At 42.8% G+C, this 27,437-nt stretch overlaps 2 protein-coding genes across 3 annotated transcripts in view; both read right to left on the bottom strand.

The window, feature by feature from the left end:
* snx27a (sorting nexin 27a) overlaps window positions 1-6,516 on the bottom strand; it is a 48,722-nt gene extending 42,206 nt beyond the window's left edge. The window contains exon 1 of one of the 2 annotated variants that reach the window (XM_082961082.1): window positions 6,110-6,516. In XM_082961082.1, coding sequence (XP_082817208.1) covers window positions 6,110-6,420 — 311 coding nt within the window. In that variant the 5' untranslated portion in view covers window positions 6,421-6,516. The remainder of the gene's footprint in view (window positions 1-6,109) is intronic. The other variant, XM_014142099.3, reaches the window with a different exon arrangement.
* Window positions 6,517-23,898: 17,382 nt separating this feature from the next.
* On the bottom strand, window positions 23,899-26,423 carry LOC106570099 (ictacalcin). The gene is made up of 3 exons (XM_014142101.3): window positions 26,346-26,423; window positions 25,141-25,283; window positions 23,899-24,285 (listed from the first exon to the last, which is right to left on the bottom strand). The coding sequence occupies exons 2-3, from the start codon at window positions 25,276-25,278 to the stop codon at window positions 24,145-24,147; spliced, it is 279 nt and encodes a 92-aa protein (XP_013997576.1). The 5' UTR covers window positions 25,279-25,283; window positions 26,346-26,423; the 3' UTR covers window positions 23,899-24,144.
* Between the last annotated feature and the right edge of the window lie 1,014 nt (window positions 26,424-27,437).

Here is a 27,437-nt window from a genome sequence, read left to right as displayed (position 1 = left end):
ATCCTGTTCCCATTGATCATCCTTGAGATGTTTCTACAACTTGATTGGAGTCCACCTGTAGTAAATTCAATTGATTGGACATGATTTGGAAAGGCACACACCTGTCTATATAAGGTCCCACAGTTGACTGCTCATGTCAGGGCAAAAACCAAGCCATGAGGTTGAAGGAATTGTCTGTAGAGCTCCGAGAAAGGATTGTGTCGAGGCACAGATCTAGGGAAGGGTACCAAAAAATGTCTGCAGCATTGAAGGTCCCCAATACCATCCCGACGGTGAAACATGGTGGTGGCAGCCTCATACTGTGGGGATATTTTTCAGCAGCAGGGACTGGGAGACTAGTAAGATCGAGGGAAAGATGAACAGAGTAATGTACACAGAAATCCATGATGAAAACCTAATCCAGAGCGCTCAGGACCTCAGACTGGGGCGAAGGTTCACCTTCCAACAGGACAACGACTCTAAGCACACAGCCATGACAACGCAGGAGTGGCTTCGGGACAAGTCTCAATGTCCTTGAGTGGCCCAGCCAGAGCCCGGACTTGAACCCGATCAAACATCTCTGGAAAGACCTGAAAATAGCTGTGCAGCAACGCTCCACATCCAACCGGACAGAGTTTGAGAGGATCTGAGAGAATGGAGAAACTCCAAATACAGGTGTGCTAAGCTTGTAGCGTCATACTCCAGAAGACTCGTGGCTGTAAACGCTGCCCAAAGTGCTTCAACAAAGTACTGAGTAAAAGGTCTGAATGCTTATGTAAATGTGATATTTTTTTTTTTACATTTTTTTTATTATATATTAGCAATAATCTCTGAACCTGTTTATGCTGTCGTTATGGGGTAGTGTGGAGACTAATGAGTGGATTTTTGTTTAAATCCAATTTAGAATAAGGCTGTAACGTAACAAAATGTGGAAAAAGCCAAGGGGTCTGAATACTTTCCGAATGCACTGCATGTTTTGTTGTCACACACCGGATAAGTGCAGTGAAAATATTTTGTTTTACAGGGTCAGCAATAGTAGTACAGCGCCCCTGGAGCAAATTAGGGTTAAGTGCCTTGCTCAAGGGCACAGACACATTTTTCACCACGTCGGCTCGAGTATTCTAACCAGTGACCTTTCGGTTACTGGACTAGCGCGCTACCTGCCGCCCTACAAGTTTACCATATGGTGACATGCCTCCCTCCTTAACTCACGATGCTGAGGCCCGATGGCAGCAGCATCAGGTGTCTCGGCTAATCTGCCTCTGAGTACCAAGGGGGTTGAGGGAGGGAGGGCAGGGGAGCGCCTGCCTGCCACACACTGTTTCCATCATTACTTATTCATTTTAGTAACCTTTGACACCCCTGGCCTATAAGATCAGGACTATTTTCTATGTAAGAGAACATTAAACCTTTAACATCTCCTTGAGATTAAAGTTTTACCGCAAGATATGAAATTGTCACTGTTTGTTCTTCAAATTATGTATTTTAGACAAATGAAATATCCCACATTATCTCGAAAAATGTAAGGTTTTGTTTTTCTAGGTTTCCGCTTTTCACAGGTTTTTGCTCTTAAAAAATAAATAAATAAAAAAAAAAAAATCACACGTCCACAACAACGCTTAAAACTGAGAAATGTTGACTTTTAGGTGTAGTTACCCTTTAATTAAAGTGCACACCTAGCAAGAGGCTGTTCAGCTGTGTTTTTGTAGTGCACATATGATAGTGTTTGCAAAACGAATACCCACTGGATTGATAAATGATCATGATATCATTCTGACAGATAAGCATAGGCTACTTTGTAGTTAACATTTAATTGAGAAGTTTTTTTGGGAAACCTTTCCATCTACCAGAAGTCTTTTCATTAGCATCCTCGCTAACAGCTACACAAAGTATTAGACGCGCACGGGCCGGGCTTATCAGCACACTCCGCTCCTTATTCCCTAGGACCATAGCCTGAGTGTCTAGGGAGTACCCTAAACCTGCTTCTCAAACTCTCTGACCAGACCAGATCCCAGGCTTCCTCCGGTCAGGGGAGCCCTCTCCAACAGGGGAAGACTTGGAATAGTCGTATGGAGTTCAGCAGTATGACGCCGCTTCTCCAACCCCAGCAACATTACCGGCTACGACTGTGACTTTACTATGCTGCCTCTTTGGCAGCACGGCGAAGTCTGGGGGAACCCTCTCTCTGGCTTGGCCAGCATCGCCACGCGGTAGTAAACCTATTGCTGACCGGACCCTATTCCTCACCGCCTGTCCCTGCACTATGGAATCCTGCAGAAGCACCGGACCTGTCTGCTGCTACCTCCGATGACCGTTCCAGCCCTGACCTGGGCCCATGGGGAGACCCAGCCACACCACTGTCACCAGTTACTGACAGAACAGCTTCACCTAACCCAGCCATAGCCCTGGTCCTATTCGGTATGTCCAGGATGCACCTGCCCAGCGTGCAACACCTGATCCAGGTCCAGTCCTGCTGCCTCTGGACTCAACCCCAGATGTGACGGTGGGGGACACACCAGACCTCACTGGGGTCGACCACTCAGACTTCACCCCCCCGTGTCCTGTCCCAGGGGCACTACCTATTCCTGCTTCTGGTGTCTGAGCTGATCCACCATCTGCCCTGGGCTCACCAGCACTGCCGCCTGATCTGGCCTCGAGTTTACCGTTGGGGTCTGCTCTGGTTCCTGCACAGGGGGACTTTCCTGCCTCAGTTGGGGAACCGCCGCTGCTCCTTGCCTACCTCTGATGGGGGGGCTGGACCTACCTTGGGACCAATAGGCTCTAGACTGACATTCGAGCATGGAATTACTTATTTTGTACGCTGCTCATATTTAGGGGTGGCTGTTATGAATTCCCTGCTGGTTACTTATCAGCACCTCACAACCCTGAGCTGCACACTCCACTTCCCATTCCCCACGACCAGAGCCTGAGAATCTAGGGAGTACCATAAACGTGCCTCTCAAACTCTGATGTGTGTGACCTGTGCCTCGATAGGTTGCTAGGGAGGTTACTAGGGGCTGGATAGCTGCCCATCGTCTTGACTCTGCAGGTCACACAATACTTCAAGCAGTCAGAGAACAGCAAGCTCATCTCTGTCCTGCACAACAACAGCTGGACTCATTCATATCTGGACTTGTGGAATGGTGTGCGTGCCCAAAGTGAGTTGTGTGACATTTGTATATTGTTCTTCATAGTTAGTTACTACTATTGCATGTTTCCCCTCTGCGTTTACTGTGTAATACTCTGCAGGTTGCATATGCATCTGTGCCCTGGTGTATTCATTACATCTGTTTCTGTCTATTTCAGAACCACTACCATCCCCATGTTCATCTTTATCTGTGTGTTTAAATAAAGTTTGCATATGTGTCAACTCTTGGGCTGCTTTATTCCCATTCTAACCGGGGCAGTGTCGTTGGGTCACAAATCACTAAAATACGTAGAGCCGGGTACCTCTCAACTATGCACTCCTCGACCCATCATTCCTGCAATGATGATTCACCATCGTTATCAATTCAAAACTTAAGAAATCCTTTGGTATACTAGTCCCGATATGATACCATGGACATAACAACATTGCATGATTCATGAATGGCAAAAGGATATAGGAGATCGACTTTATTCAGTCAGTTCACCTTTTATAAACTAGTCAACACTTGCTGTTCAGTTGTTAGACCACAGTAAATAGCCTACTATGCTCCACGACGCTGCGTAGCTAAGTTGTGGATTTTGACTCATCGTTACCAATTACATTGCATGGGACATGCAAATTCACAAGCATCATGCTCTCTCCCCTCCGTGTAAAGAAATTCGACTGCTTCTAGAGATCTGTATATAAATGATATGCTCAAGTCTCCGCCCTAACAATGGGAGTCGTTGTCCCAAAGGCGGGAAGGCAGGAGACAAGCTTAGGTCCAGAATATGCACATAGAAATGCTTCACCTCTTCCTCTCTGCTGTGTTTCCCTGTCATCACTCACTTTGTGACTGACAGGCGCCTATCCTACCAATAGATCGCTATAAGACGTATGTCGTTCATTCTAGCAGGAGAGGGCTCGACGGACTAGCAAATTGAAACTTTTAAATAAAAAGTACCCTATTTAATATGAAGTGGAAAATGTAGCCGGCTGAAAACGAGTCTGTATTGGGAACTTTCCTCAAGCTTAGTCAGAGGGACAAAGAATGGGAAACAAACAACAAAAAAGGATAGAGGGAGATGTAGGCTAACCCCTCTCCACATCACAGCTTTGATGTAGCCGTGATCCTTCTATGAATCAGAAAAATAGTTCTCTGTAGCATCTGCCAAATTAATCTCATGAATACCATATACAGAAACGTGAAGGTAGGTGAATTGAATGGGAATAAAGTCAAAATAAAACAGGGACAGTACCAAGAGAGTTGGCCAACCTCTGGCTACTACATTATCATTTTTCACTCATTGACAAGGGTGAATCTAAATAATTTAAATCGCCAAATAAAATGTTGCAGAACTTTTAGGTTTCTCTCAATCAATAAGTAGGAATTGACAACAGCCTAAAGCCACCTAGTAAAACAGCAAGTGTGCATGCGTAAACAAACAAACTAGCCTTCAAGCCTGATCCACTGATGTGAGCTAGAGGTGTAGGCACTGGGGGAATAACTTGACTACACACCAAGATTATTTCCAATTGCTGGGGAAGCAGCAGTGGCTGATTAATGTGTCACATGAACACTACTTATCATACGATATACCGTTAGGAAGGCAAAGGTTTACGTCCCAATATCACCCTATTCCTTACATAGTGCACTACATAGGGAATAGGGTGCCATTTGGAAGTAGAAATACCATTTTGATGCCTCAGCAAGTTGTCTACCATGTTCCTCATTGACCGAGAAAAGTTTGGTATCGTTTCCATTTTCTTGTTCCTCAAGAGTAAGGCAAACTAATACTCAAAAGAAAAATCTGTTGTCTGAACAGACTGTACTGCTTCTGCAATTACATAAACTGAGTAATGTAGTGTAGGAAGACCATTTCCTTTGCAACTTTTTTTTAGGAAGGTTGAGGTGCTGGCCTTGCCCCAAAATGTTTTCAAAACGAGGGTCCAGCTTTGCCTGTATCAACTCCACCCAGACACACCGACTTGCACACAAACACTCAGAAATGTGGCAAACAAACACTTCAAAGCATGATTGACTGGCTACATAACCAGGCTACATAACATCCCCCCCCCCCCCCCACTATGGTAGACTGTCAGACTGAGTACAAAACCCATTTCACACACAGTTGAGTTGGTGAACTGTCTGTCTACAGTTGGTTGAGTGCCAATAACTGACCTACTCACTGTCCTTATCCTGTCAGTCATGAGGACGATAGACTGGGAGATAGGGCAATCTTTATAATCTCCCATTTCAAAAAATGATTAAAAAGTTAGAAAGAAACCAATGACAACTCTGACATTCTACACTCATGAGCACAGTGTTAAAAATCACTCACTGACTGCGCAAACGTACTCTACCAAATTAGCTAGCAAAGATCATATTGTTTGTTTTGGTGGTGCGATGACTTGAATACACACTACTCACAAATTTGTGCAATGATTGTCGGTCTGGATTTGTTTATTGAAATGCTTGCTAGCTAATTAGCATGGGTGCTAGCTAGCTAAAGTGTACTAGCGAGCTACAGATAACGTTTCAGCCAATTACTGCAGTGAGGTTAACTAGCTAGCAACTTGCTAGCTAACGTTAGCCACTTTGCTAAATACCTAGTTATTGCAACGTTCAAAACAACTTGGAACTCTCCGACTTCCATGTGTTCAAACCAACTGGGAAATTGGAAGAAATTCGATTTGAAAGGTCATACAACTCGAGAACTAGGGCCTCTTTCTATAGCTCCGAATTCCCGATCTGAAAACCACTGACGTCATGATTTGAACTCGTTTTTTCCGAGTTCTCAGTTGTTTGAAAGCGCGCATGATGCGGATTCCCGAGTTGGATGACCGTTCAAATACATTTTTCCCAGTCGGAGCTCCTTTTTTCCGACTTTCCCAGTCGGAGATTTGAGTTCACAGTTGTTTTGAACGCGGCATCAGTCCTCCCCAGAGGTAGCTAGCTAGCTAGCTAACGGCCGCTATTATGGGTAAAGAAAGCTGACTTACACCTCCAGAATCCTGTCACCCTTTGATATGCCAGCTCGGTCCGCTGCCCCTCCAGGCAAAACAGCACTGACATGCTGAAGAGGTGCGTACAATTCCCCATTGATGCTTCGCAGTTGTCCTCCTTCGCTAACTTGTCCACGAACGTTGAATCCATATCCTGATTCCGACTTTACAATTCTAACCATTCGTGGACCTGACGTCACTTGGGTAGCATTTTGGACTCCGATACCGACTACCGAACCTGCAGCGGGTCCATTACGGGAAGCCGAAGGGAGAGCCGACTTAATTTCATCGCCTTCAACATCCGCCATCTTCTACTCAATGCCTCCGGTCGGTGTTTAACGGTTTCAAAACAACAAGTAGAAATACGCTCAGACTAGCTCCTCGAGACCGACTCAGAGGGAGTTCTATTAACCTGAACCACGGTGCACCGGTCTATGGCCCGTGACATGAACGGGTGAAGAAGGAGCGCCCTTCTCAAATCCAACAGTAATGTGCTGCTCAGTCATGTTGTCAACAAGACAGCATGGTGCATCTTCCAGAAACATGCAACATTTATTTTCCACCAAATTTATGTTAGCATTTTCTAAGTAGTTTTGATTGGTAAGGCAGATAAAGCGTTTTTATCTAAAGCAATCACTTTTGCATTGGCAGAGTGGTGCCAGGAAGTTAATCTCTCCCGCAACGTCAACAAAACGAAGGAGCTGATCGTGGACTTCAGAAGACAGAGGGAGCAAACCCCCATCCACACCAATGGGGCCGCAGTGGAGAAGATGAAAAGCTTAAAGTTCCTCAGCGTACACATCACTGACAATCTCAAATGGTCCACCTACACAGACAGTGTGGTGTAGACGGCACTAGAGCATCTCTTCAAACTCAGCAGGCTGAAGAAATTTGGCTTGGCCCCTAAGACCCTCACAAACTTTTACAGATGCAAAATTGAGAGCATCCTGTCGGGCTGTATCACTGCCTGGTACGACAACATGGGAAAATCAAAAGAAATCAGCCAAGACCTCAGAAAAAAATGTGCAGACCTCCACAAGTCTGCTTCATCCTTGGGAGCAATTTCCAAACGCCTGAAGGTACCACATTCATCTGTACAAACAATAGTACGCAAGTATAAACACCATGGGACCACGCAGCCGTCATACCACTCAGGAAGGAGACATGTTCTGTCTCCTAGAGATGAACGTACTTTGGTATGCGAAAAGTGCAAACCAATCCCAGAACAACAGCAAAGGACCTTGTGAAGTAGCTGGAGGAAACAGGTACAAAAGTATCTATATCCACAGTAAAACGAGTCCTATATCGACATAACCTGAAAGGCCGCTCAGCAAGGAAGAAGCCACTGCTCCAAAACCGCCATATGAAAGCCAGCTGCACATGGGGACAAAGATTGTAGTTTTTGGAGAAATGTCCTCTGGTCTGATTAAACAAAAATAGAACTGTTTGGCAATATTGACCATCGTTATGTTTGGAGAAAAAAGGGGGAAGCTTACAAGCTGAAGAACACCATCCCAACCGTGAAGCACTTGGTTGGCAGCATCATGCTGTGGGGGTGCTTTGCTGCAGGAGGGACTGGTGCACTTCACAAAATAGATGGCATCATGAGGCAGGAAAATTATGTGGATATATTGAAGCAACAGGTGATGCTAAGGTGATGTAAACTTCCGACTTCAACTGTATATACTGTAGACATGGAATCACTGGTCACTTTAATAATGGAACACTGGTCATTTTAATAATGTTTACATACTGTTTTATTAATTTCATTTGTATATACTGTATTCTTGTCAATGCCATCCTATTCAACTATTGCTGTTTATATACTATTATATCCTACAGATATACTAAATATTCTATCCACATACTGTCCATAATGTCTATACATCCCATCACACACACATTTTAAATATGTGTATGCGACCAATACAATTTAATTTGATTACACCACATGCTTAATCTAGCCTAGGCTACTTTTGTTTTGAGCAGACTTTGCCGCCGTATGCTTTGAATGGGCCACCTGGCTCATGCCTTCACCGAGATATCCCGGGCCAGATAATCGAATCCCCTCAGTCAGCCCGCCCCTTGATCGCATCACGAGACCCCGCTTTTCACTTTCCCCACTCACGCAACGCGGGATCTGAGATCTGTCAGCGTATGCAGATGCTTTCTGTTTATTGTATTCCGGTTTAACCTACACAAACATAAGTTTATCACCCCCACATGAGGCTGCTGAGGGGAGGACCACACCTAACAGTGGCTGGAATGGAGTTCATGGAATGGTATCAAACACATGGAAACCATGTGTTTGATATCATTTCTTACAGTCGTTCCAGCCATTGCCCCTGTCCTCCCCAATTAAGGTGCCACCAACCTCCTGTGTCACCACCCTATTATGTACATGGTGCATAGCCTGCTGATGTAGATCTACTGTACATATAATAGTTGCAGTCTGGAGTAGCCCTCCAGTCAAAATGTCTAGTTTACATTTTGTGTGAATCTTGATAATATAAAATTACAGGAGGCCACAATCAAAGGCTAAAGTGTACCCTCATGAGGTTATGCTCGTTGAATGCTCTTCCTACACATAAGTAGGCCAGTAGCTGCTTCAAGTTGGGGACTGCCTCACACAATGAGCTTTTCATTATGCATTTTTGTACTGAGGTTTTATTATTTGGTTTGCAGAAAATGAAATGTGTCCTTTTAATGCAAATGTTTTTGCAATGACATGTTATTTGAATTAAACGATTTTTGAATGAAAGTTGACCTACAGCAGTGATTCCCAACTTTTTTCGGTTACTGTACCCCCAAATTAATTTTGCTCTGCCCGGAGTACCCCTGAAGTACCCCCTCATGTGCATTGTACCAGTAGGCCTATGTCCACTAACCTACAGCATATTCAACAGATAATATTGTTATGAGAATACATGGTACATTGAGTGTACAATGTTAACGTTCTCTAAAATGGCTTTGGATGCATTGTTTCCCCATGGGCATCAGTTGACCCAGACTTAGTGCAGTAATTAATTCATCTCATATTTGTTTACTCAATAGGCAGTGTGTGTATTAACTTGCTGTGTGTTATGATTATGGAATTGAAAAATAAATAAAAAACAAATGAGTATACCAAACATTAGGAATATCCCACACCACACACACACAAAACACAACGAAGTGCCAATGCAAAGCTCTCCATCTGTCACTCAGAAACTTATTATAGTGTCTCTCTGCCTGCCAGCTGAAAATCTTTGCCAGTGTGTTTAGGCTACCTGCCCCTCCCCTCCGAAGCATAGGATACTGTAGCAGTAGCCTACTGAAGTTACAAGAGATTTTTAATTAGAGACGTGGATTCACTTTTTGGGGATTTTTGGACAACTTGGGATGATGCACACCGTGTTTAGCCAACTGTGTGCAACATCCAAAATTGTCCTAAAATCAGAAAATGGTGGTGGAAAATTGTGTCTCCTAGATTATAATATTATATTTTATCAAATCATTTGTCACGCCCTGACCTTAGAGAGCCGTTTTATTTCTCTATTTGGTTAGGTCAGGGTGTGATGAGGGGTGGGCATTCTATGTTATCTATTTCTTTGTTTTGGCCGAGTAGGGTTCCCAATCAGTTGTCTCTGATTGGGAATCATACTTAGGCAGCCTTTTCCCACCTGTGTTTGTGGGTAGTTGTTTTCTGTTTTGCATTCTGTACCTGACAGAACTGTGCGCTTTTCGTTTATTGTTATTTTTGTTCGACTGTTTCATTGAATAATAAAAATCATGAACACTTACCACGCTGCACTTTGGTCCACTCCTTCAACTTCCGACGACAACCATTACAGAACTACCCACCACCAAAGGACCAAGCTGCGTACTTAGGACCAATGGACCTGGGAGGAAATCCTGGACAGGAAAGGACCCTGGAGGCAGGCCGGGGAGTATCGCCGTTCGAAGGAGGAGATTGAAGCAGCGAGAGCAGAACGGCGACGATACGAGGAACTAGCACGGCAATGACGAAAGCACGAGAGGCAGCCCCCCCCAAAATTTTCAGGGGGGGCACACTGGGAGATTGGCAGAGTCAGGGTTGAGACCTGAGCCAGCTTACCGTGGGGAGCATGTGACCAGTCGGGCACCGTGTTACGCGGTGATGCGCACTGTATCTCCAGTGCGCATTCACAGCCCGGTGCGCTCGTTGCCGGTGCACTCGTGCGGCTCCCCGCATTTGCCGGGCTAAAGTGAGCATTCAGCCAGGACGTATTGTGCCGGCTCTACGCTCCAGACCTCCAGTGCGCCTTCACGGTCCAGGATATCCTGCACCAGCTCTATGCACTGTGTCGCCAGTGCGCCTTCACAGCCCAGTGCATCCTGTGCCTGCACCCCGCACGTGCCGGGCTAAAGTGAGCATTCAGCCAGGACGGGTTGTGCCAGCTCTACGCTCCAGACCTCCAGTGCGCCTTCACGGTCCAGTATATCCTGCACCGGTTCTACGCACCAGGTCTCCAGTGCGCCTCCACAGCCCAGTACGTCCTGTGCCTGCTCCTCGCACTCGCCCTGAAGTGCGTGTCACCAGTCTGGTGCCACCTGTCCCGGCTCCACGCACTAGGCCTCCAGTGCGCCTGCCCAGTCCGGTGTGTCCTGTTCCTGCTCTCCGCACTCGCCCTGATGTGCGTGTTACCAGTCTGGCGCCACCTGTGCCTGCCCCACGCATCAGGCCTCCAGTGCGCCTTTCCGTTCCAGAGCTTCTGGCGACAGTTCCCAGTCCAGAGCTTCCGGCGACAGTTCCCAGTCCGGAACCACCTGAGACGGCCTGCAGCCCGGAACCACCTGAGACGGCCTGCAGCCCAGAACCTCCTGAGACGGCCTGCAGTCCGGAGTCTCCAACAGGGGTTCCCAGTTCGGAGCCTCCGGCGGTGATCCACGGTCCGTTTCCTCCGGCGACGATCCACGGTCCGGTGACACAAAAGCAGAGAGATCAGCGGGCGGAGCGGGGGCTATGCCCCGAACTGGAGCCACCACCAAGGGTAGATGCCCACCTGGACCCTCCCCTATAGGTTCAGGTTTGCGGCCGGGAGTCCGCACCTTTGGGGGGGGGGGGGGGGGGGGGTACTGTCACGCCCTGACCTTAGAGAGACATTTTATTTCTCTATTTGGTTAGGTCAGGGTGTGATGAGGGGTGGGCATTCTATGTTATCTATTTCTTTGTTTTGGCCGAATAGGGTTCCCAATCAGAGGCAGCTGTCTATCGTTGTCTCTGATTGGGAATCATACTTAGGCAGCCTTTTCTCACCTGTGTTTGTGGGTAGTTGTTTTGTATTCTGTACCTGACAGAACTGTGCGCTTTTCGTTTACTGTTATTTTTGATCGAGTGTTTCATTGAATAATAAAAATCATGAACACTTACCACGCTGCGCTTTGGTCCACTCCTTCAACTTCCAACGACAACCGTTACATCATTTTTGTATATTTTTTTGTTATACCTAAAGGGGTCCTAAAATTCAAAATCAAATAGCTAAATGATCCCTAGTATGACCATCTTAAAACCTTTCCGTATGTCAGCTTAGCATCGTCCCTCCCTCAACATCTTAGACTCTAAAGAATTAACAAGCTGCTTGTGTCTACAATAATCAACCTGTCCTCAACGATTCCCACCCTGTTGCATTAACACCTGTCATAATGAAAAGTTTTGAGCACCTGGTTCTCTCCCACATACAAAACAAAATTTGAGACATTGTAGACCCTCTTCAATTCGCTTACAAGCAACAGAGAGGAGGGGACGATAGTCTTGTGTGCTTACTACACTGTGTTCAGTCCCATCTTGAGAAGCCTCAGTCCTATGCCCGGATGGTATTCGTAGACTTTTCCAGTGCTTTTAACACAATACAGCCACATCTAATAGGTCAGAAACTTTTGAATATGAACCTAAGTCCAAACCTCATTCTGTGGATTTGATCTTATTTTGTCAAATAGACCACGCTGGGTGAGATTCAATGGTGAGTGCAGCACAAGGAAACCATCTCAAATGGATCACCACAGGGCTCAGTCATCTCTCCTGTCTTATTTACACTCTACATGTCAGTCCAGACTGTACTTCGTACGTAAACTTAGAAGTCTGAATGTCAATTCATCTGTTTTACAGTCCTTTTACAGATGTTTTATTGAACCTGTCTTAACCTTTAGTGTAGTTGCCTGGTTTGTCTCCCTCACATGGGCAAGTTAGAATACCCAGGAGAGAGTTGTTCAGGTCAGTGGTAAGCTTGGAGGGAGAAAGAAAAAAGCTCTCCGAAACATTTACAAAGAGCGCACACGTAAGAGGGGTAAATAAATGATTTTGGATCTTACACATCGACTGAATAGCCAGTACTGCCATCAAGGCTAATACTCAGGTCTTTACCTATTGAAACCAAGAGCGTTACAAACAGTACGGCTTTTAAGTGAAAATTGATTTGTGTGACTTACATTTGTCTTGTATAGCACAGCTTTTTAATGAAATTGATTGTTGTGACTTACATTTATTTTGTATATACCTTGTAAGCATTTGTATCTGTCATGTGAATGTTGCTGTTTATATGTTTACTTTATGTTTACAGTTTATTAGGTACACCACCCTTTTCACAAAAATGGTTCGCTTCTACAGATTGAGTCACATGGCCGTGGCTTGCTATATAAAACAGGCAGACAGGCATCGAGCAATTCAGTTACTCTTCGATTGAACGTTAGAATGGGCAAAACGAGTGACCTAAGCAACTTTGAGTGTGGTATGATAGTAGGTGCCAGCAGCGCCGGTTCCAGCGTCTCAGAAACGGCCGGCCTCCTGGGCTTTTCACGCACGGCAGTGTCAAGGGTTTACTGAGAATGGTGAGACAAACAAAAAACATCCAGTTATCAGCAGTCCTGTGGGGCGAAAACAGCTTGTCGAAGGAGAATTGAAAGAATCGTGCAAGCTAACAGGCGGGCCACAAACAGGCAAATAACGCACAACTCGTCGGTCCTTGTCACGTATGGGCTATTGCAGCAGACAACCACACTGGGTTCCACTCCTTCAGATAAAAACAGGAAGAAGTGGCTCCAGTGGACACGAGGTCACCAACACTGGACAATTGAGGAGTGGATAAACATCGCCTAGCCCGACGAATCCCGTTTCCTGTTGCATCAATGGTTGTAAAGATGGGGAGAGGTCTCTCCGTAATAAAGAGATGCTCTGCTTTTCTGACACCACACTCCACAATGCAAGTCCTGCAGGCTCTAATATGATTTTATCTTGATTATTGTCCAGTCATATGGCCAAGTGCTGCAAAGAAAGACCTGGTTAAGCTTCAGCTGGCCCAGAACAGAGCGGCACATCTTGCTCTTCATCGTAATCAGTGTTAATATTAATACTATGCATTCCAGTCTTTTTTGGCTGAGAGTTGAGGAAAGATTGACACTGTCACTTCTTGTTTTTCATTAATGCGTTGGAAATTCCAAATTGTTTGCATAGTCAACTTACACTTAAGTGATAATGCCTGAGAATCCGGTGTTTGGAGGATATATTGGCATGAGTGTTGTTAGGCTCTAGACGTAGCCGAGGGCCGGCAAACCGTGCCAGTATATCCTCCAAACACCGGCTTTGAGGGCATTATCACTTTTATACAACCAACAAGCTGACAAGGTACAAATCTGTCGTTCTGCCCCTGAGCAAGGCAGTTAACCCACTGTTCATAGGCCGTCATTGAAAATAAGAATTTGTTCTTAACTGACTTGCCTAGTTAAATAAAGGTAAAATAAAAAAATAAATATTCAAATAATGCTTGACATATTTTCATTAAAAATGTTATTTTGACAAATGTATTCATATTATTACATCCTTCCACAAGATATAGTCCTGACAAAAATCTGGGGTTGCTATCCAAACCGGCTGGTCATTCGTCTTTTTGTTCTGTATCTATGGACGCGACCCAATCATTCGTTCTAAATGTTCCATTGCCATACTGGCTGGCAACGTTCTTATCGCTTGCTTGCTAGCTAGCCAACTATGGCTAACTTACAGTCACATCAAACAGTGCTGCCAGAATAACAACAGAGTAGCTGCATTTGAATTTGTTTAAGCTGTTTTATGGTGACATTTATTTGGATTCATCCATAACAATTAGCTAATGAGGCATAGAAAATGGGTTCTCTCATCAGGACACTGTTGTTCAGAGGAGCTAGCCAACAGCACAGCTAACACAATCACTTCAAACTGAAGCTAGAAAGACTGCAAACTAACTCTTCGTTTCGTTTGACCTTTTTTTCAATTTACATGTATTTGTATCTATCCATAAAAATGAAGCCAGCTGATTGTCGTGACTTTACTTTCATTAATCTAGTGACTGTTATTTATCTAATCAACTAACTATGTTTAATTGCTACCCAATTAAATTAATTATGTAACAATTAACTCATTAGGAATTTGGGGCGAATTAAACTCTAAAGGTCTTTACCTATTACATCCATAAACAGTCAACTCATTAATCATAATCTTGTATCATATCATCATTCTGAACAGTCGTAACCTCCTGCATCTGCAAAAACCCCAGCCTTATTTATGATTCAATACTACACAAATGGGTTTAATTATTTATTTACTAGCTAACTAAATGATAACACAGGGTAAACATACACACTTAATACATTAGAAACAGATCCCTAGAGGACTGACACAGAGATGGAGAGGGAGGGAGAGAGAGTGAGAGAAAGAGACACTTTAGAAACTACTCTCCCAGTAATCATATACTTTGCACACAAACTGCCACCCGTTTGGATTAAGAAATCATGAAACTTGGTTCGCCAAGTATTGCTGTCAGAAACAGGCCTTCTTAGAAAGGGTGTTGGGCCTTTCCGTGGCACGCTTGCAAGGCTCTGAATGTCCAAAAGGGGTCCCCACTCGTCTTCTACTGTTGTTCTCTGCCGTCGTCCTGTATCCGGTAACTTGTCATGTAGTCCTGAACAGAACTACGTAGTTTATTCTACTTTCCATTCGCTCCTGAAGCTGCCTCTTTGAAGAAGGTGTCGATGGTTCCCATTGGAGTGATGATAGCTGGTTCCACTGGTCCCACTTAAATTCGTTTTTCTAGATACTTTACTTAGGACAGCTAATCAGCCGTACCAGTGATTGTCCAGGAGGTGACTATTGTCTCTACCTCGTGTTGAGATTTAAGAGTTCAAAACATTTTTAATTACATAACAAAATAACAACTGAAATTACATAATTATTTTAGAACTCCACTGACAATTCCCCACATTTATTTTTTCTTTATTTATAGGGGACAACACACATTAATCAACATCAATATTACAATAATGCAACATCCATGTAAATGTGCCAGGGTTAGCCAAAAGCTCATTTGCACCCATAGTCCCAGGGCAGCTAAGGACAATTACACAACCACAATATAAATACTCACCGAAACAATACAATACATTACATCCAGTAATAAATCATTCTAACAACAACAATACCATCATCAACTGTCGTCTTACATACGAGGAACCACAGATAACTCATGTGTACAGGTTTGGATAGATTTGAGCCATTTTTCAATTCAAATTTAAAAGTACAATAATCAGTGCAGCTTCTCAAGTCCATGGGCATTGCATTCCAGTATATTGTAGCTCTAACAGAGAAGGCCGATTGACCGATTTTACTGTGTCGAAAAGGGACAACGTAAACCCCTCTAGTTACTGCCCTTGTTATCCTGGAGGTGCTTTCCTTGAGCATTATATGCCGGCATAGGGGTGGAGGGGTAAGACCATGCAGGATCTTAAAGACAAGGCTTGCATCTACATACTGCTTAAAGCTATCCAGACTAAATATATTATGTTTGTAAATTATATGACAATGGTGGTAACTGTTTGTTTTGTTATCATAAATCTTAAGTGTTTGTTTGTAGAGGGATTCAGTTGGTTTCAGAATAGTAGTTCCTGCTTGTGACCAGCATGTGAGGCAATATCTCAAATGTGATAAGATCATAGTATGAATATGTAGTTTGGCGGCCTCCAGAGGAGGGAAAGGTCTTATAAACCTAAAGTTGGATAATCTAACTTAACCGTGTTAACCACCACCTTCACATGTTTCTTAAATGTCAAGTTGGAGTCCAAAATGACACCAAGATACCTGAAGTTAGACACAACTTTCAGATTCTCCCCATTAACAAGAACAGCTCGTTGGGAAGAATCAATGAATTTCTTAGAGAAGTGCATACAAACAGTCTTGTCGATATTTAAATGCAGGCAAGAATTAGTCATCCATTTAGAAACATGTACCATAGCTTCAGTTAACATGTTCACAACCAACTGTCTATTTTTTGAGTGTACATAGAGAACTGTATCGTCTGCATATTTCTGCAAGTTAACTTGTGGGAAAGCAAATGGGAGATCATTTATATAAATGGTAAACAGAAGGAGAGGGCTAATATTGACCCTTGTGGGACCCCAATGTTATAGTAAAGAGAGTCTGACTGAGTGTCCCCGAAATGAACCCTTTGACTTCTGTTTGTCAGATAGGAATACATCCAACTAATAACTTCAGTGGACACATTAAGGAAGGATAGTTTGGATAGGAGGACCTCATGGTTCACAGTATCAAAGGCATTTTTAAGATTCAAAAAGACTGCACCGACTTCACTACCTATGTCCAGTTTAGATTTAATGCACTCCAGAAAATAACAATTGGCTGTTTCGGTAGAATAGTTAGTTCTGAATCCAAATAGCATTTGATGTATGGAGTAGCCCTGAATGAGGTGATCAGTCAGATGATCAGCCACCCATTTTTCAGCTACTTTTGATAGCACTGGAAGAATGCTTATAGGTCGGTAATTTTCCACCAGTGTTGGGTCACCAAATTTTAAAACAGGTATCACAGCAGCAGACTTCCAAGCATTGGGGAAGAACCCGTATTTGATGGACAGATTAACTAGATGTACAATAGGGGCAATCAGAGAATATTTGTGTCTCTTCAGGAATACAGTGTCTAGACCAAATACATATTTTGTTCTTGAGCTCCTGAAGAAGCTAATAATACTGTCCACTGCTGACGCTGAGATTTCAGGAATTCTGAATATTGGTTTATTATTATACAGTTAAAGTCGGAAGTTTACATACACCTTAGCCAAATACATTTAAACTCAGTTTTTCACAATTCCTGACATTTAATCCTAGTAAAAATTCCCTGTCTTAGGTCAGTTAGGATCACCACTTTATTTTAAGAATGTGAATTGTCAGAATAATAGTAGAGAGAATGATTTATTTCAGCTTTTATTTCTTTCATCACATTCCCAGTGGGTCTGACGTTTACATACACTCAATTAGTATTTAATAGCATTGCCTTTAAATTGTTTAACTTGGGTGAAACCTTTCTGGTAGCCTTCCACAAGCTTCCCACAATAAGTTGGGTGAATTTTGGCCCATTCCTCCTGACAGAGCTGGTGTAACTGAGTCAGGTTTGTAGGCCTCCTTCCTCGCATACGCTTTTTCAGTTCTGCCCACACATTTTCTATAGGTTTGAGGTCTGGGCTTTGTGATGGCCACTCCAATACCTTGACTTTGTTGTCCTTAAGCCATTTTGCCAAAACTTTGGAAGTATGGTTGGGGTCATTGTCCATTTGGAAGACCCATTTGCGACCAAGCTTTAACTTCTTGACTGATGTCTTGAGATGGTGCTTCAATATATCCACATAATTTTCCTGCCCTTATGAAGTCATCTATTTTGTGAAGTGCACCAGTCCCTCCTGCAGCAAAGCACCCCCACAACATGATGCTGCCACCCCCGTACTTCACGGTTGGGATGGTGTTCTTTGGCTTGCAAGCCTCCCCCTTTTTCCTCCAAACATAATGATGGTCATTATGGCCAAACGTTCTATTTTTGTTTCATCAGACCAGAGGACATTTCTCCAAAAAGTACGATCTTTGTCCCCATGTGCAGTTGCAAACCGTAGTCTGTCTTTTTTTATTGCGGTTTTGGAGCAGTGGCTTCTTCCTTGCTGAGTGGCCTTTCAGGTTATGTCGATATAGGACTCGTTTTACTGTGGATATAGATACTTTTCCTCCAGCATCTTCACAAGATCTTCACAAGATCCTTTGCTGTTGTTCTGGGATTGATTTGCACTTTTTGCACCAAAGTACGTTCACTTCTAGGAGACAGAACGCGTCTCCTTCCTGAGCGGTATGACGGCTGCGTGTTCCCATGGTGTTTATACTTGCGAACTATTGTTTGTACAGATGAATGTGTTACCTTCAGGCGTTTGGAAATTGCTCCCAAGGATGAACCAGACTTGTGGAGGTCTACAATTTTTTTCTGAGGTCTTGGCTGATTTCTTTTGATTTTCCATGATGTCAAGCAAAGAGGCACAGAGTTTGAAGGTAGGCCTTGAAATACATCCACAGGTACACCTCCAATTGACTCATGGGAAAATCAGAAGCTTCTAAAGCCATGACGTCATTGTCTGGGATTTTCCAAGCTGTTTAAAGGCACAGTCAACTTAGTGTATGTAAACTTCTGACCCACTGGAATTGTGATACACTGAATTATAAGTGAAATAATCTGTCTGTAAACAGTTGTTGGAAAAATTACTTGTGTCATGCACAAAGTAGATGTCCTAACCGACTTGCCAAAACTATAGTTTGTTAACCTGTTATGGCTAGGGGGCAGTATTTTCACGGCTGGATAAAAAACGTACCCGATTTAATCTGGTTACTACTCCTGCCCAGTAACTAGAATATGCATATAATTATTGGCTTTGGATAGAAAACACTCCAAAGTTTCTAAAACTGTTTGAATGGTGTCTGTGAGTATAACAGAACTCAAATGGCAGGTCAAAACCTGAGAGATTCCTTTACAGGAAGTGGCCTGTCTGACCATTTCTTGAACTTCTTTGCCATCTCTATCTTTTACAAAGGATCTCTGCTCTAACGTGACACTTCCTACGTCTTCCATGGGCGCTCAGAGCCCGGGAAAAACCTGAATGTCGTCATCCCAGCCCGAGGCTGAAACACATTATCACCTTTCTCAAGTGGCCGATCAAGGGACTGTGGGCTTAGGCGCGTGCCCTGGCCGCCCCCGTCTTTGTGATTTTTCCTCTGTTTGCCGAAAAGGAGATTCCCGGTCGGAATATTATCGCTTTTTTACGAGATAAATTGCATAAAAATTGATTTTAAACAGCGGTTGACATGCTTCGAAGTACGGTAATGGAATATTTAGAATTTTTTTGTCACGAATTGCGCCATGCGCACGACCCTGATTTACCATTTCGGATAGTGTCTGGGACGCACGAACAAAACGCCGCTATTCGGATATAACGATGGATTATTTTGGACCAAACCAACATTTGTTATTGAAGTAGCAGTCCTGGGAGTGCATTCTGACGAAGACAACAAAAGGTAATCAAACTTTTATAATAGTAAATCTGATATTGGTGAGTGCTAAACTTGCCGGGTGTCTAAATAGCTAGCCCGTGATGGCTGGGCTATGTACTTAGAATATTGCAAAATGTGCTTTCACCAAAAAGCTATTTTAAAATCGGACATATCGAGTGCATAGAGGAGTTCTGTATCTATAATTCTTAAAATAATTGTTATGCTTTTTGTGAACGTTTTATCGTGAGTAATTTAGTAAATTGTTAGCAAATTCCCCGGAAGTTTGCGGGGGGTATGCTAGTTCTGAACGTCACATGCTAATGTAAAAAGCTGTTTTTTGATATAAATATGAACTTGATTGAACAAAACATGCATGTATTGTATAACATAATGTCCTAGGTGTGTCATCTGATGAAGATCATCAAAGGTTAGTGCTGCATTTAGCTGTCTTCTGGGTTTTTGTGACATTATATGCTAGCTTGAAAAATGGGTGTCGGATTATTTCTGGCTTGGTACTCTGCTGACATAATCTAATGTTTTGCTTTCGCTGTAAAGCCTTTTTGAAATCGGACAGTGTGGTTAGATAAAGGAGAGTCTTGTCCTTAAAATGCTGTGAAATAGTCATATGTTTGAAAAATTGAAGTTTTTGTATTTTTGAGGAATTTGTAATTCGCGCCACGCCTATCATTGGATATTGGAGCAGGTGTTCCGCTAGCGGAACGTCTAGATGTTAACAAGAAATTTGTGGAGTCGTTGAAAATCGAGTTTTAATGACTCCAACCTAAGTGTATGTAAACTTCTGACTTCAACTGTATATGGGAGTGAGAACTGTGGTCTTGGATGAAAATCTTTGAGCCAGTTCCCTGACAGAGTCAACAAAAAAATGGTTAAAGGTGGTGGATATGAAATCGGAGTCTTGAATTAGAATCCCATTAACTTTTAATTCAGGAAATATTTTGGCCTTTTCAGCTCCTCTCCCTGTTAGTTTGTTGAGATTTTCCCAAATTTCTTTGCCATTTCCTTTCGCTTCATTGATCACTCTAAGAAAGAACTCTGCTTTTGCTTTTTTTTTAATATTCCTAACCACCTTATTTCTCAGTGCTGTAAATACACATCTGTCATCATTCTTACCAGACTTTAGTGCTTTTTTCAAGGAAAGATCCCGTTCTCTCATCTGCCTCCAGAGGTCCTTGTTGAGCCATGGCAGAAATGTCCTAGTAAAAGAGGTATCCACTTTGTCAAAAGCTGACAGAAATGTTCTGTATCCAGACTCTGGGTCTTCATTGCTTAACAGATCAGAGCAGCCAATTTGACTTAGAACTGCATCGTAGTTACTCTGCTCACTTTTCTGGATTTTTTAAAATCATACTGTTGCACATTAATATGGTTCTTAAATCTCTTTTTAGTGAGCTTTCTAACCACCAATGTAACATTGTGATCAGATATGCCAGTTAGTAAGTTACTGAACTTAGTTATTCGATCAGGTCTGTTAGTAAACACCAGATCAATTTGAGTCTGGGATGACTGTGTTAGTCTGGTTGGACCTTGTATTATTTGAGTCAGGTTGAAATAATCTGTGATCTCATTGAGTTTTTTAATGCAAGTTTTGTTTTCCCAGTTTATATTGAAATCGCCCATGAAGATGATCTCTTTCTTATGATCACATTCTTTAAGCATGGCATTTACATGGTCATAAAACAAGATATCAGATGTTGGTGTTCGATATAATCCAATAATAGTGAGAGACATATGAGGGGAGAGGAAGACATCAGCCCCATACATTCAAGGTCATTGGCATGTTTCCATATGATATGATTGCATTTAAATGTACATAAGCAATCCACCCCCTCTACCCTATCTCTCCTGAATATGGAATATCCAGGGACATTAAAGGAAGAAATAAGGGAAGATTTCTTCAGCCATGACTCAGAGAAACAGAAAAAAATCTAGATTGGAGTCATTCAATAAATGTTCTACCTGTTCACTCTAAGAATAATGCTACGAATATTCAGATGACCTCCCAATATTCCTCTAGTTTTGGAACGAGGATCCCAGAGCATTTTAGCCTGATTAATGGTTTGAAAAAGTTTCATGGCACAATGTTTTCTAATACCTGTGTTAAGGCAACTGGGTTTCTGACTCAGGCGGGTTTTGTTTGGGACATGTATCAAGAGTTGGCATTAAAATTAAATTATCAGCAGATTGCTCATTCTCTTGAAAAGCCATGTTAGCGACAGAAGTTATGCTCACATACACAGAATATCCTTCTCTGAACCAGATCATTTAGATTACTCAGATATAGATTATTTCAATCCTTCATCAATTATTTTGGTCTGGATGGCTAATTAGGGGGACTTTCCTCCACTTTTCCCAGAATTACATCCTCCATTTCAGCAGGTGACCTAACTCCAGACTCTGATGAGGAGCTTGGTACCCTGGGCCGCTTGGGTGTTTGTTGATTCCGGATTGTTTGAATGAAGGCCAGCGTTGATGTTTGGCTGCCTTCTTTTGTATTCCCCAGAGTTTCACCACCTTCGGGGTCCCTTATTAACCTCCAGAGTTTTAGCATTTTCCCTCTTATTCTTTTTCTTGGAATGAGAGGTCACTGTTGTAGACTCTGGCTCACCAGGTACCAACTCCAATGTTTCATTCACTCCGTCTTTGTCCTTGGGAGCCAAGAAATTATCCTCTTTAACTTCAGTCTCACGTTCTGTCATTTCAGCTGAGATATGTGATATGTCTGCCCTACTCATGGGGATAGGATTGTTGTCCTGCACATAGTGTGAAAAAGTTTCCTATGTTAGAAATATTGTTCCAGTACTTTAGAACGTGTTAGAGTTTTGGCGGGAAAACGTCTGTGAAACAGGCACATTGCTGTGTGAATTTGGAGAGGGAGACAGCAAGGTTTCTCTGCTGTTGAAAACTAAATGTTAGTCTAAAAGAAATGTGAGATAATGTCTAGATGCTTTTTCTAGTGGAGATCAAGCGTATAAATTGCCTGGCTGGGCTGATGAGACAGTGGATTGCGCAGTCAGATGGAACAGAGTAAATAGGCATTTTAACATCATAGATTTAGCTGGTGGAATAGACACCGGCTGGAATGTGGTTTTAACCAATCAGCATTCAGGATTAGACCGAGCCATTGTATAAACAGCACTGACATACACACTTATGCCACCAGGGGTCTTTTCACAGTCCCCAGGTCCACAACAAATTCAAGGAAATGTACAGTATTATACAGAGCCATGAATGAATGCATGGAACACCCTTTCATCTTACATAGCGCAAGTGAACAGCAAACCTGGTTTCAAAAAACAAATAAAGCAACACCTCACGGCACAACACGCCTCCCCCATGTGACCTACTTCTTGTGTGTATGTACTGACATATGTATGTGTAACTGATAGATGCACACACAGTACATGTTCATGTTTTTAAATGTATATAAATTGGAAAGTCTTTTTTTTGTGTGTAATGTGTTTTTCGTTATGTGTCACACCTCAGTAGGACTTGCTGTCACCATTGGCGTCGGCCAGTAGGGATCCTAATAAATCAAGTCATGCTGATGGCAGAGTCAGGAATAACGTAAGCAGCATGAGTCTATGGCCCCATCCTGCCTGGTGTCAACGGTACAGGCTGGTGGCAGTGGTGTAATGGTGTGGGGAATGTTTTCCTGGCAGATGTTAGGTCCCTTGATACAAATTAAGCAACGTTTGAACAACACACCTTGTAGAATTCATGCGCCAAAGAATTCCGGCTGTTCTGCAGGCAAAGGGGGGTCCGACACGGTACTAGATGGATGTACCTAATAAGATAAATACCTTTATCTTTATCTAATCCCACTTGCCACAACTGAAGTTCCTTCTGGAAAATTAATTAAGACATAATTGCTCAACTTTTGGTTGAAGGAACAATTCATTAAATCAATGATCTAATATCTATTGAGTTCATGAGGAATTATAATCACAACTTTAAACAAAACCTCAGTAAGAAACGTATGATATGAAGAAGTGACAGCAGCACACAAAAATGCTTGCCTACGGAGCTGTGAGGGGAACGGCAACTCCGTACCTTCAGGCTCTGATCAGTCCCTACACCCAAAGAAGGGCACTGCGTTCATCCACCTCTGGCCTGCTAGGCTCCCTACCTCTGCGGAAGCACAGTTCCCGCTCAGCCCAGTCAAAACTGTTCGCTGCTCTGGCACCCCAAAGGTGGAACAAGCTCCCTCACGACGCCAGGACAGCTCTGCCCCCCCCCCCCCCCCCCAAAAAAAAAAAGATATAGCTGTACTATTGTAAAGTGGTTGTTCCACTGGATATCACAAGGTGAATACACCAATTTGTAAGTCGCTCTGGATAAGAGCGTCTGCTAAATGACGTAAATGTAAATGTAAAATGACACCATCCCAGACCAGGGCAGGCTGAACATACTCATCAAATTAGTTTATTGATCTAATTTATTTATTAATGGATTTGCATTACAAGGACACATTCACAGATTCAACCTGACTATTATCTATTACTGTAAGATTACTACTCTACACTGCTTCACTGTGTTTGCATGTCACTGTCCTCCAAGTGTATCTCCCTCCCGTGAAATCTCTGTTTAGTTGAGAGAAAATGGAAGTCTCCTCCTGCAGTTTTGCATGACGGCCGCTAGGTGGCGAAAGTGCTCTACTTCTTTATGAAGAAGTCATTGCACATCACCGTGAGGCAGGACACCAGAGTGACATACTCCTTGAAGTCAACAGTGTTGTCTTTGTTAGAGTCCAGGTCCTTGAAGATTCTGTCCACTGCTGACTTGTCACTGGCTTTCTGCAAACAGAGAGAATGCAGAAGAAAGAAGGGAGGTTAACACAGCAAACTGTCTTGGTTTATCTATCCGTTTATTTTGATCATGGCAACACATTGCTGTATTTCTGGCCAATGGTGAGATAAATCTTTGAGTTTCAGTATTTTGGGATGCCATTGCTGGAGTTAGCAAGCATTGTTTATTTGAGCTGTATTCAAAAATGGACCCCATCTTTCCAGCTTTCCTATTCTGCCCAGCCCAATGGATCTCTGAAGAGAGAGAACTGATCCAGCATCAAATCAAGTCAAATCAAATGGTATTAGTCACATGCGCCGAATACAACAGGTGTAGACCTTACAGTGAAATGCTTACTTACCCTAACCAACAACACTAGATACTGTAACAGTGCAGTATCTAGTGCAGGGGTGTCAAACTCAATTGCTTGAGGGCCCTCACCTATTTGTCTAGGTCTTCATTGGACACAAATTGAAAAGAAATAACAAAAATTAGCAGACACACCCCACTGGGCAAAAACTGGTTGAATCAACGTTGTTTCCACATCATTTCAACCCCCAAATTAAATGTGATGATGTTGAATCTACATGGAAAACTGATTGGATTAAAATAATGTAATCAACATAAGGGAATTTAATATTTTTTTCACCTAACTTTTAATCTAAATCCAATGACATGGTAATTTTTTTTGATGATTTCACATTGAATTCACATTAGTTGACAACTCAACCAAATGTAAACCAAAACTAAACCGACGTCTGTGCCCAGTGGGACGGCCCTACAGGAATTCAGCTTGACACTCCTGCTGTAGTGCAACAAGAAATCTGATCCCAGATCATTAGGACTTGCTCAGTCTCACTCACCCCCAGCATCTCCCCTAGTTCAGCCTGGAGCAGCTCTTTCAGCTCAACCTTGCTGAGGGTGAACTTGTCTCCCTCCTTCCCAGAGTACTTGTGGAAGGAGGCGATGAGGAGAGACATGGCCTGCTGGACCCCAGACATGGTGACTATAGTTAAAGGGGAAACAGAGGGACACACAACCTATTAGAAGCACTAAATAAATAACGTTTCTGGACATTTGTGGGGCATTAAACCATTTCAATGAATTCACTGACAGCACATGGTTTTTGTTTTGCATCATACGGTAGCTTTTTCATCATAGCTTTTGTCTCTTGTGTTTTTGTCTGTATTTTCCATGAAGAGGGATACAAATAAACCCTGGTTTCCACAGAGCCCATGGTAGAACCATATTTCCTACATAGCCCTGGTCAAAACAAAGTAGTGTACTATATAGGGAATAGGGTGCCATTTGGGAGGCAACCATGGTCTCTACCACAGGTTCTATATTGAAAAACACAGGCACTGTTATGGCAACGATCCTGCTCTCCTGGTAATTCACATGGCTCCTGATGAGGAAACAGGTTAAGGTCTGGGCAAATCCCATCTGTGGATTACTCATTTTCCATATGCGGTGTGTTAACCCCAAGAGAGTCACTTCTTTAATCTTTTGTGTGTGTGTGTGTGTGTGTGTGTGTGTGTGTGTGTGTGTGTGTGTGTGTGTGTGTGTGTGTGTGTGTGTGTGTGTGTGTGTGTGTGTGTGTGCCCCTGCTATTTAGGGTGTGGCTGAGGGAGGAAAGGGTAGAGCCAAGGTAACGTTAGCCAGATGAGACGGAGAATGAATGAAAGAAGGGAGAGTAAGGAAAAGGGAATGAGAATAGGAGAACCAAAAACTGTTGACATATTGTCGGTTTTTTCCATTACAACTATTGAGTAGTGGGCACAGTGATATGTTACACCCAACCTGTCCTGTGCAATGTAAAACACATTACTACGGAATGACTGGTTTGCAAGCCTCAGTTACAGAATCAATGCATCATAATAAGACAACCACAATAGGAACCAAAGAAGGACATTTTGTTTTAAAGTGAGAAAATATCAAGAGAAAAATAGAAGTGCACAAATCAAAACATACTAAGCAGGGATTACATTTAAAAAAACTCTGCAGTAACATTGAAGTTTAAACATCAGACAGCCCAGTTAAGAAACCCAAGATGACATTTTCTACTCACCGAGATGTAGGAAGAATGAGAAAGCAAAGTAGAAAGTGAGTGTATATGGAGAGAGTGAGATAGTGAGAGACTGATGGCGAGAGGGATGTGTTTTATACAGAACCACACCCTCCATCCCTCCCTTTATCTTGGTCCTTAAATTCTCTTCCCCCTCTCTCTTTCTCTGGTACATTAACTATTACTTTTCTCTTCATTCATTTATCATTCATTTATCATGTTACCTGATAGTGTTAATTGTCTCTATTTACACCAGATTGCATAATAGTGGACGTTTAGCTTGGTGCACCTGACATGGTGTAAATCCCTGCATTATATCCAACCATTCGTTCCCAAGACTTTAGATGCAATACAATACATTTAGAACAATTCACTGCCCTTCTCACAATGTAGGTATAACAATGCATTTACATCAAGTTTACCTTGAGCTTATGACCAGCAGCCTTTACTTGTATTGTAGGTTGACCAAAGAGGGGATTTGCTTAAGAATTATTTTGATTGCTATAGTATTAAAGCCCATAATGTATTATTGTCTGCCAAACAGGCCTACTTTTGTAACTTGTCCGTAATGCATATGGGTGACGCTAACATTGAATCTGCCAGCTAGTATGTCTTATTGATACTGTGTTATTGACAACACGTTATTGATACTGTGCACTGGTGGTTTAAAGTTCACATACAGCGTAGTGTCCTACAGACTTGCACTACATTGTACATATGGATAAGCACAGTCATACTGTAGATACAGTATAATATGAGTTCCATTCGAACAGTAAAAGTAGCCCATTGCAAAGTTGACTATATGAGAACACATTAAACTTATTTAAGTGTGGTAAGACAGCAGATCTAGAATCAAATTTCGCTACAGGATTGCGTCCCAAATGGCACCCTATTCCCTACATAGTGCAATACTTTTGATGGGCCCTGGTCAAAAGCACTATAAAGGGAATAGGGTGCCATTTGGGATGCATGCCTATTGCTGGATATGTCTTTAACAGAGGGAAATGAACATAGCTTCACAGCCCTGCTTGTCTGAGTGAATCATGCGGTATCATTTATATAATTACAACATGTCCCAAAAGCCTGCGGTTTCCT

This window comes from Salmo salar, chromosome 14 (assembly GCF_965601325.2).
Source record: "Salmo salar chromosome 14, fSalSal1, whole genome shotgun sequence".
NCBI lineage: Eukaryota > Metazoa > Chordata > Actinopteri > Salmoniformes > Salmonidae > Salmo > Salmo salar.
The sequence above is the reverse complement of the archived record's forward strand: the minus strand, read 5'-3'. Positions and strand labels throughout refer to the sequence as shown.

Coding starts and splice junctions, on each gene's coding strand:
- LOC106570099 (XM_014142101.3), bottom strand. CDS start 25,278: ATGTCTGGGGTCCAGCAGGCCATGTCTCTCCTCATCGCCTCCTTCCAC. Junction 24,286..25,140: donor AACTAGGGGAGATGCTGGGG/GTGAGTGAGACT, acceptor CTCTGTTTGCAG/AAAGCCAGTGACAAGTCAGC.